Source organism: Poeciliopsis prolifica, unplaced genomic scaffold (assembly GCF_027474105.1).
Source record: "Poeciliopsis prolifica strain line A6 unplaced genomic scaffold, Auburn_PproV2 SCAFFOLD041, whole genome shotgun sequence".
NCBI lineage: Eukaryota > Metazoa > Chordata > Actinopteri > Cyprinodontiformes > Poeciliidae > Poeciliopsis > Poeciliopsis prolifica.
The window spans coordinates 4,377,732-4,388,962 of NW_026562416.1; the positions used below are offsets into that span (position 1 = coordinate 4,377,732).

General features: G+C 35.2%; 1 protein-coding gene and 1 gene segment (V, D, J or C); both read right to left on the reverse strand.

Annotated features, from left to right (window-relative positions):
- Positions 1 to 112: 112 nt before the first annotated feature.
- Positions 113 to 8,889, reverse strand: zgc:174904 (uncharacterized protein LOC564690 homolog). The gene is made up of 6 exons (XM_055055381.1): positions 8,705 to 8,889; positions 5,549 to 5,665; positions 4,820 to 4,990; positions 4,138 to 4,313; positions 3,528 to 3,643; positions 113 to 1,384 (listed from the first exon to the last, which is right to left on the reverse strand). Exons 1-6 carry the CDS (start codon positions 8,799 to 8,801, stop codon positions 1,219 to 1,221), a joined length of 843 nt encoding a protein of 280 aa, XP_054911356.1. The 5' UTR covers positions 8,802 to 8,889; the 3' UTR covers positions 113 to 1,218.
- A 1,385-nt stretch (positions 8,890 to 10,274) lies between these two features.
- LOC129375680 (Ig kappa chain V region 3381-like) lies at positions 10,275 to 10,822 on the reverse strand. The segment is given in 3 exon segments: positions 10,275 to 10,285; positions 10,366 to 10,668; positions 10,771 to 10,822. Coding segments are annotated over 3 exon segments (366 nt in total).
- Positions 10,823 to 11,231: the final 409 nt, after the last annotated feature.

Genomic DNA, 11,231 nt, shown 5'->3' on the forward strand with positions numbered 1-11,231 from the left:
CCTGCTGGGAGTGAAATTGAGCCCCTTGGTCAATATGTATGGTGGTGTTACTTTGGAATAACTACATTTTCTGTCATACTTAAAACAAAAACAGAACCAGAGATAAACAAACAACAATCAATCGAATTTTATTTGTATAGCACATTTCAGCAGCAAGGCATTTCAGAGTGTGTTACATCATAAACACACAAAAAAGTCATGTAACATAGAATAAACAATACATTGTTACATACATTTCAAATACAATTCTAAACAGGTGCGTTTTTAGCTGAGATTTAAAGGAAGTCAGGGTTTCCGCTGTTTTACAGTTTTCTGGAAGTTTGTTCCAAATTTTTGGTGCATAGTTGCTGAAAGCCGCTTCTCGCCTTTTGGTTCTGGTTCTGGGAATGCAGAGCAGACCAGAACCAGAAGACCTGAGAGTCTGGAAGTTTGATACAACAACAGCAGATCTTTGATGTATTGTGGTACTAAACCGTTCAGTGATTTGTAAACTAACAACAGTATTTTAAAGTCTATTCTTTGAGCACTAGGTTTAATGGCAGACTTAAAATTGTAGCACAGAATTAGTTTATTTTTGTTAATCTGTTAAATTGCTGAAACAACAACAACATGTCAAATACAGTTATTCTGAAAAACTTAGGAAATTCACAAGATCCCTTTTACACATGTCTTAATAATGTGAGTGATTTAATAGTGATTAAATAGTGGATTAATTTATTCCTGCAAAATCTGCGGCTGATTCTTTCAAACGATCAGAAATGTTGGCATCTTAAAGTGCTTTCTAATCAAATACAAATGTGAAATTACATTTAATAAAATCCCACACAACCACAAGTATTCTGTATTCCAGTAAAACATATCCAATACCTTTCATAGTAAAAGATAACATCAAAACAGAACTATTAGTCAACATGAAATTCTAAGCTTTAAGTAGATTAATTAGCAATATTACCTTCTGTCTGTGATTTAAAGGCACTGCATTAAATTTGAGATTTGAAAAGCTCAATTTTTAAAGCTCTATTTAAAGTTTTGGAAAGCTCTATGTCAAGGTTTATATAAACATATGCAAACGACACTCCAAAAGTATATCTTTAACAAGCCTCACTGTGGTTTAAATCATAATTTAATTAATATAACCTGAAAGCCGACCTCTTTGTAAAATAAAATGACCAGCTGGCTGAAGGTCTTGCTTTAGCCAGTCTTGTTGGTAACATCTTATTATTGTGTGGTACCGCCCATCTCCTTCTCGCAAATGTAGGGCAACGGCATGGTGCAGGGGGCATCGTACCAGCTTTTCGTCGCCACACGTTCCAACACCTGCGTCTTGACGATGTAACCGCAGTCCTCATTTATGTGGTTATTGGGCTCGTTTTCCTCCCAGAAACTTTTGTGAAGAGAGAAAAAGATAAAGCAATATTAAAGATTAGTCACTTATACTTAACATGTACAAGCAACTAATGAGAAGAAACTTGTTTATTTTTCCAAAACAAAAATCTGGTATGCTGTGTGTTTGTATTCTGCCACCGTATCATGGAACCCAAATGTTCGGTGAAGGTTTCAGAGATTTGCTAAAGAACGCCGGCATCATAACAATCAAAGAAAAAACACAAAGGGGGTTCGGTAAAGGATCTTTCACACTTAAATTAAACAGCACTCTAAGGTGTGAAGATTTTCCTGAGCACTAATGGATGGTGCTAAAGGGAAGACAATCCATTGATAAGATGGAGGTAAATGGAATGGCCAAGTCAAAGTCTAGACCATTAAGATAATTTGATGTTCCAAGGCACTTCTTGTGGTTGAACTATATTGCTAAGAAGACTGTGCACAGCAGGTGCAGGGTACTCTAAAACACTAATGCGGACATATACAAATAAATATGAAATAAAAAAAAAAATATGCACAATTTTTTGTCAATTGGCAACTACCATTACTTTGTGTTGCATTTGTGTCACGTGAACCTCATAAAATATATACATAAAAGGCACTAGCTGTAGTGCGAGAAAATGTAAAAAAAAGTTTTAAAAAAAGTGTTCATTTGTTTGCAAGGCAAACCAAATAATAATGATGACTAAAATCATAAAATTTCTGTTTTGTAGGGTGACCAATAAACAAAATGGCACAAATTGAAGTGATTTCAACATGGACATTTGTTCACTTAGAAGTTAGGAAATAAAAAGTTGCAATCAGCATAAAAAAATGACAGCTGGGCAATAACACAAGTTTGTGACTTTTAAAATGAGGAACGAAAATCAGGAGTCTCTTATAAAATATGCCAAGTAGACATTTGGTGTAAAAGAACCAGAGATAAAATGGAAGTTCACAATATTTGACTCACAAAGCAGAAGTGGAAAAGATGAACCTGTAAAATAAATATTTTTTAACACTGGAAAAAATATATATTTAGATTTCAAGAAATGGAAGACGATAATGAAAAGGAGGATTTTAGAGAAAACATGCAACTGTGTAAAAACTTACTTATTTGATTATATTTGTATGTTTTTTATGACTGCTATACCCTTGCAGTGATTGAACTGCTAAGGTACATTTACTGTACCCTAGCAGTATACAGTGATTGTTCTTATCAGTTCACGCCATAGTGGTTGTTCTTATCAGTTCACGCCATAGTGGTCCAAAAGTAAACAGCAACCTACTCAGTCTGTTGGGTTGCTGTTTAAGTTCAAGTAAAACTGGATAATTCACAATTTATACCCCAGAAAAACAGAAAAATTAGACCAATTTTGATGACATGATCAACTTACAAAGTATAATATTTGGAAAATCGTTCAAATGCATTCATTTCTTAGGAATATTTATGGATGGCATTAATTCTGCTTCATCAAAGAAGGTTTTTGTAAATCTCTAAGGGTGTTAATAATTGTGGAAGATGCTGAAGAAATGAATCTTTGTAATAAATAAAATAGGTGATACAAGCTAAAAATAAGAGGAAAAAGTAGCCAGGCTGTGAATCAAAGACAAAAGATAAAGAAATTCATCCATTCAGAAGGAATGAATGTGTGATTTTTGTTTAATAAATCAAGAGTAGTTAATTCACTGATAAAATATTTCCTGAAATTTTTCAGTGTGGCAAATGTAACAGGCAAAGCAAAGGCAAAGGTCCACTGGACCCGCAGTTTGTTTGCAAACGTCTGCCCCAGTTAAGCTGGAGTGAATGTCAATCAAAGCTGAAATAGATGGAAGCCTTTTGTTTCGGTTATTTATTATAACGTTGTTTTAAAAAGGTTAAAATAATACAATGTATTCTGCACTGTTTGATGATAGAAAATGGATTGTATCAATACATGTCATATATTTTGACTCCAAATGTAGTAACATTAATACATTTTTAAAAATATCTTTCTTTTGCTAGATTGACTCAAACTTGCAGCTTCATAAAAACCAAATGTGACTGAAGTTTAGTGATGTTTGGTCTCTCGCTCAATTTAAGCGCATGGTTTATGTGTAAGTTTTAAAACTTAGTATTAATTTAAGTGACAATATTTTGTAGTATGTTGATGAGAAGTCTGTACCCTCCAACTAGCGGCGTGTCGTCGACCCATTTCCACTCATCCTCTGTCTCTCCGTCTGTGATTCCAAACCAGTATGAGTTCCAGTGTCCTCTGGGAAGGAGATCCCACAAAAAGGTCTGACGGATAAACAAATTTATTCACATAAATTGCAACACAAAAGCTCAAAATTGTGTGTGAAATTTGATTATTGTTAAAAAACCTATGCTTACAATAGAAATAAACAAAAGCCATTAGCTTTGCCCTTCAGGAAACGGCTGGGCAGAAAAAGAATTAGAGGCAGGAACAATGTTGAGTTTTATTGAAGACTGTAATAGAGTCAAATATGTCCATTTTATAAGAGAGTTTTAGGACATTGCAACACTCTTTGCAACGTTAACTTCATTTTTCGGTAGAATTTGACAGTTTTTGCACGAAATATTGTTTGGACAAAAACTGTCCCTGTCAAAGGTAAGTACTGCAGAGCAAATAAATCTGATATTTGAGTGAATTTTTAAAGGATTTTGGGAGGCAGTAGAAGCAAATCACTTTATGTTCTCAACTATAAAATAAACTCTGTCAGACATTATCAAATGAAAAGATCACAGATGCTGTACTAACTATCATACTTTACCTGCTCTTCAGCTGTTAGGATAATGGCCAGATGACCTCCTTGTCTCTGACAGTATGTTTGGCTGTCAGCCCAACTTTTGCGATCTTTAGAAATGAGGTAACAGCTGTCGGTGAAGAGATGCCAGTTCGTAGGACACACAATGGGAGCTCTGCTCGGTTTAGCTGTGGTTGCAGTGGCTGGAAACCAACAGCACATGTCATACATCAGATGCATAAGAAAACATGAAAATTCAATCATCAGGCTGAGTTGACTTTGAATTCCCTGCAGCCTTGTATTGTAAGTGTTTGGTTTTATGCTTTGAGTTGTTTATTGTTCTCAAGTGAGATGCTAAAATAATCATCTTTCATTTAGTTGCATATTAATTATGCACTCTAATGGTTGACCAAATATAATGATCACAGGATGTGCATGTTCTCTAAGAAACAATTTGACCCTCTTAATGTTTCAGATCTGATATTTATTAACATGGTATAACTGAGAGTGATGTAATTGTTCAGTGATGCCTTATAGTTTAACACCCAGTGTAGTAATTAGACTCAGGTAAGAAACACAGTATCTAAAATATGAACTAATGGATGGATGGATGGATGATAATGGATGGATGGATGGATGATAACTCGACATAATGCTGTGTTTATTAACTCTATGAGAACATTATGCACCATTTTACGGAGAACTGTACCTTTGGATGTCAGTATTGAGGTAAGGTTCAGCTGCAGCTCTTCCTTTTCTTTCTGCAGTTGTTTATTGTCCTGCTGGAGTTTTGTGATTGTCTCCATCAATGCTGAAACATTTGCCTTCTCCTTCTGCATCTCTGCAGTTGCTTCAGCACCAGGCGGGGGTTTGTTCTTATCTGCAAACAACATTAGAGCAGGAAACGTTTGTTAAGCTTTTCTGAATCTGATTGGATAAATGTTGCTAATTTAGATGTAACTGGTAGTTTCTGCAACATATAGGCCTCTAAGGAACAGATCCAAGTTTGCTAATAAACTGGAGAAGCAAGCCAAGAATGTGGATTGTACTTTTTTCCAGAATGTGAAGACAGACATGCACTATATTCACATTTAACTAGAACATATGATTTAAAAATTAAAAATCTAATATCTTGTTGTCAAGTTGGCTTCGAAAGGATAAAACATATGAATCATAATAAGAGACCTGAGCAGAATTTTGATTCCTGAAGTATGCCTAAGCTTAACTCGTCAAGGTCTAATATACTGAAGATGGCATTTGACTTGAACTTTGTATAAGGTAAGCATATGAAGAGAAAACATTGAAGTATACAAATTTAGACAAATTTATTGTTACTGGTGTCTGACAGAAGCAAATTACTAAATAATCTAAATTGCTTTAGATATGAACCAGAACGAGTGAAGGAAATGTTAGTCATCTCTGACTGCTGTATACTCACAGTGAGCAGTGACAGCTATGATTGAGATCAGGAGGATAGCACAGAGTGTCGCCAGGCAGATGGTGGCAAAGCGGAAGGGACCCGGACCACTCCGCCTGAGGTCTCTGACTGGGTAATCTGGAGGAGAAACAGATTCCTCTGTAAATGAAAATGAAGGTATCTGACAAATATTAAAGGGAGTTGTTAAAGAGGATCAGTTACGTAAAATACAGTTTTTGCACATTTTTATACCTCCATTTTGACATCAAATGCTTTTAAAAACATCCCAAACGCTTAAAAACTGCCAACCAGCAGATTTTTGGCAATTAGTTAATGATTTTTGGTGTCAGGCCATCTCCAATACTGCAGCTTTTTGTGGATTTTCCCAGTTTGCAGCCATCAGTATCTATTAAAAATAGCTCTAGGAGGAGCCAGTGGTGCACAGGTTCACAGATGCATGCAGGGAACGGAAGCTGGCCCTTTTCGAGTTACTGTGTCGGTATTGAAAGGTCCCAGAATGCAGAAAACACTTCAAGTTGTTGGACAAAGCAAACCAATCAGGGTGGAAAGTACAACAAATAAACTCAAGTTCCAAATACTTTAGATACCTATCCAGGAGGTGTGTAGGAAAAAAAAACTGTTAAATCCAAAACGACTTTATTGCTTACATGACATTAAGCATCTGCAGCTGAAATCTTACTGACAAATAACACAAAACTTAAAAATATAAATGAAGAATATGTACAAAGAAATATTGAAACTAAAGTGAACTTGTGCAAATTCCCATAAGGAGTCTTTGCTGAACCTGTTTTAGGAACTGTAGCATGTGCACACATGTCTATCTGTGTGCTTTAAGTCACAATGGTATGAATCATATCTGAATGAAGCAGGCCTGGCAGAAAGGCGGCCGTTGGGGAGCGTTGCTTGCCCACAGAGTAAAGCTGTGGCATACAGATGATGTAGAAAAATTATGTCTAACTGAGGCCAATATATTATGTTAGGCTTGTCAACAAGAACAGGCTATTAATTTTGCTGTTATCTTTGTTCAAAAGTGGATAGTACTGTATTGGTTACATTTACTTGAGTAACTTTTACTTATAGGAGTCATTTTACTGCATTATAGTTTTTCTTTTAATTGAGTAATATTATATATATACTCTCTCTCTCTCTCTCTCTCTATATATATATATATATATATATATATTTTATATATATAATATTACTCAATTAAAAGAAAAACTATAATAATATATATATATATATATATATATATATATATATATATATATATATATATATATATATATATATAATTGCTACTCTTGAGTAGATTGATTTTGCATTTAAAGAAATAGACTATTTTGCATTTAAAGAAATAGACTTCAGGGATTGGAAACATTACATTCTTAGATTTCTATAATGTATGTGGTAATGTTTATGCACATTTTCAGCATAATAACTCAACATTTTATACACGTTACTGTTTATATCCTTGTTTAATTTGCACTAGTAAGCATGGTTATTTTATTTGAACAGTCACAGAAAGCTTTGCTTATGTATTTATCGTTTTTGCTGACCCCCCTGCTAAAGTCCTCAGGAGCCGGGCCTGGAATGAACAAACAAACAAATATAATTCCTCACAGCTGAAGTGTGACAATATGCATCTAGCAAACTTTTATATTAAGTTTAATATAAAAGTTATTATATTTACTCTGTAAATATAATAACTTGTGAGTTTTAGTAAGTAGATATTTTGCTTTTTTTTGTAAATAGTAGTAGTCTCACAAATCCATTTACAGCTCTGACAGGAGCTCAAAGCTTGGACATCTGCTTAAAATCACTGTGCTTCTTGTAGGCAGTCTGTTTTCATCTGGAACTCTGTATAATGTGCTCACAAAAACATTACATAAGTAGCCTTGGTTCTTCAGCATGAAAAATGTCAACCCCATAACACAGAGCAGAGTTTATGGTTGGAATTCTCCTTTCTTGGAATAAAAGAAAGTGGGAAGTATATTTCTGATAGTAGGGGTGTATTCAGAAAACTATTGTGAAAAAACTGCACTCTCAAAATTGTATTAGAATATTGTACACAAACTTTTTGAAAACTAAGCTGCTGTTCCTCCATGATCAACCTTTCAGACCTCTCAGGTCTTCTGGTTCTACTCCAGTCCGGATCCCCAGAACCAGAACGAAACATGGAGAAGCAGCATTTAGTTTCTATGTGCTGCAAATCTGGAACAAACTTCCCTAAAACTAAGAAAAAAAAACCAAACAATCAAAACATTGAGTTCCTCAAAATCAAGGCTAAATTCCTACCTATTGAGTTGCTTTTCATTAATAACTGGAACACTGATCAACATATTTGATGATGATGATTTTGATGATGGCATTTGACAAAACTCTAAGTCTTATTTCTTGTTTCATAACTGAAGTATGTTGTAATGTTGAAGCACTTTGAACTGGCTTGTTGCTGAAATCTGCAGTACAAATAAACTTGACTTCAATTAAAGCTGCAGATTTACCATATTAACACAAACAGGACCCAACAAATATAAAGAATGTCAAATAATATGGTAAATATATAATAAAGAATAAAAAGTAACAGTACAATAATGAAGTGATGATGCAAATTTAAACTGCAGTCGGAAAACAAACACTACACTTTTCCTGTATGTGGAAAAACAAAGTCGCTGTAAAGGAACATTTATGAAACTTTGAAGACATTCATTTTAGCATCGCAGTTTAGATCATTAGATTTATGCTCATGTTAAATACGATTAGCTACATTCACTATTTCAAACATAAACACTAAAATGTACAATAAAGTTTTACATAACTTTATACTGACACTATTTTTACTCGCATGAAACTTAAACTTTGGGTGTACAAAAGAATCCCGATTTAAACAAAAGTGGGTGTAATTTGTGCTTCTTCTCTAGGCAGTAAACAACATGATTCTGAAAAAAAAAAATCTTTTGACCATGTTACGCAACATTTGCAAAATAAACACTGAAAACAGGGACAATTAGAAACAGATGAAACTGTAAGAAAAGTGGAGTTTTGAGGTCCAGTATTAACGTCTGTTTGCATGAACTTTTCTTGTTAAGGAATAAAACGGGGATCCGCATCAATGGATCCGCAGCTGGATCAAACTTTAACGCTTTGCTCTCTGCTTACCGCTCTGATGCACATCTGGTCTGGACTCATAACTCCCCTCGTCTATCAGGTGGGAGTACATCCGGTCCGAGGCCGCAGAGCTGCCGGTGGCCGCCATCTCCACAACACAACAACTGTCTCTGACCGGGAGTGAGAGGAAACTTTTCCATGTTCTCCACTTATGAACAAACGCCGCTTTCAAACACGCATCACTGAGTGAAATTAATTAGACGTTCCGGACGGAGCTTTCAAAATAAAAGCCCTGGTAAAAGGTGGGAATAATTAGGTCCAACACTTACGGGCAAAGGCGACTCATGACAAATAAACAAAAAATACATAAATGAACATGTATTTATGGATGGGCTATTTTGAGATTTAAAAAAAGCGACGAGATGAGAAGACATATCAAATAAAGTTAACTCTGCAACTTTCACAGAAAAAAGACGCAAAGTGCTGAAAGAATGATTTGCGTTATACTTTATGGCACAAAAATTGTAATGCGATATACCTGATACCTTGGGCATATTTAAGAAACATCTTTGACATAAATTAATTTAAGTGAACTCTGAATTGCTCCTTAAAGTTAATAGACAGGGACATCTGGTGGACGGAGAACATCACTGCAGTAGTTCGTGGCAATAATTTTAGTGAAATTACCATCATCCATCCATCCATCCATCCATCCATCCATCCATCCATCCATCCATCCATCCATCATCCATCCATCCATCCATCCATCCATCCATCCATCCATCCATCCATCCATCCATCCATCCATCCATCCATCCATCCATCCATCCTCCATAAAATTTTTAAATGTCTACATTTTAGACATTTTAGAAATGTCTAAAATGTATTGTGCATAAAGCCCTAAAGGCAACACAATAAAAAAAAAGCTCAGTCCAACATCTTACAATGAACTGGCCTAACAAATAAAAACAAAACAAGCTTGAGACAGATTACATGTAGAAGCTGCACATCATATTTTCAGTTTATCGACAAAAGTTCATGGACGCTAATGCCTATAAAAGCAACATTTTTCTAAATATGTGGATGATGGGTTTAGTATTCCACACTTCACAATTAATGGCATTTTCATAAAAGTTAAAGTATTATTAGTACAGAAATGTATGCTTTGTTTTAAGTATTTCACAACTTATATTCATCCAAAGGTTTTTGTTAAGAAAGTCCTAAATTCCTTAACACCAACCAATGGATTGGATGGTGGACAACCAATCCATTGTACTTGCTTGTCTGTACACAGAGATTCTGCAACATGAAGAAAAATGCACATCACATGTTCACCTAGGTTTGACAGATTTACCTTTCAATATTTAATCTAATTTTTTTTCATAATTGTGGAGAGCAGCATAACATCATTTGATACTGTTATTATTTATGGATGAAATACACATAATCCATGTTAAATACAAATAAAAACTAAAATCAATTTAATTCTGTATGAATTAATGCAGTGACATTTTTTTCACTTTTGTTTTTTGTCAAATTAACCCATAAACACAGAAAAATCTTAAAGCTTTACTTATTCTGTAGTACTTTGTTGTGTGTGTGTGTGTGTGTGTGTGTGTGCTCAGTGACTTTCTATTGCAAAAGACAGTTTATTTTAGAAGGAAGTTTTTGTATGAAGAGTTTTGACTGTGTGTGTGGCCCTGGTCTATTACCCTCATGAACACAGTGACAGATGTAAACTGCTGCATCTTCAGCCCTGACCCCGCTGATGGTCAGAGTGAAGTCAGAACTGGACCCACTACCTCTGTAGCGACTGGGTCTCCCATCTGCTGGTGTATTGGCATCATACAGGAGAAGTTTAGGGAATTTTCCTTCTTTTTGTTGGTACCAAGCCACATAATACTTGCTATTCCAAGAGTACACCCTCTGATTAGTCCTACAGTTGATTGTGATGGATTCTCCAACAGCAGAGTGCACTGTTCCAGGCTGAGTCACAGTGACCCGACCTCTGACCTCTGAGGACACAGACACAAAAACATCCATCAGCTTCATGGTTCAGTCGTCTTCATTTCAGAGGGACAGATGTTCATAGAGGAGTTGGATTCTCTGGACTTTACCTGTGAAGCAGCAGCAGAGGAGAGTCCAGATGAGGACGCAGATGAAAGTCATGTTTTAGATGAGGAGAATTTCTGTGTCTTCAGTTGTGATGAAGGACAGCTGTCAGTCATCCAGTGTTCAACTGTCAGGACTATAAACTCTCCCAGAGCACTGGAGCATGGAGCTGCTGATGCAAAGTGACCTTTTATGGAAATGTTCTGACTATGACAATTTCTGCAATGATTATATTCGCCAATGGATTTGTAATGGATGATCAGTCTTAAAAGTCATCTTTCCATTAAATGTTTTCTCCTGAATATGGTTTATAAATTTTTATTTTCACATTGTGTCTTCCATACAACAATCCATTGTACTTGCTTGTCTGTACACAGAGATCTGGTTATTTGAATGAACAAAACTTGTTTATTTAAATTAAGAAAACTTGTGATAAAATTGAGCTTTTTTCATATATGTTTAATTT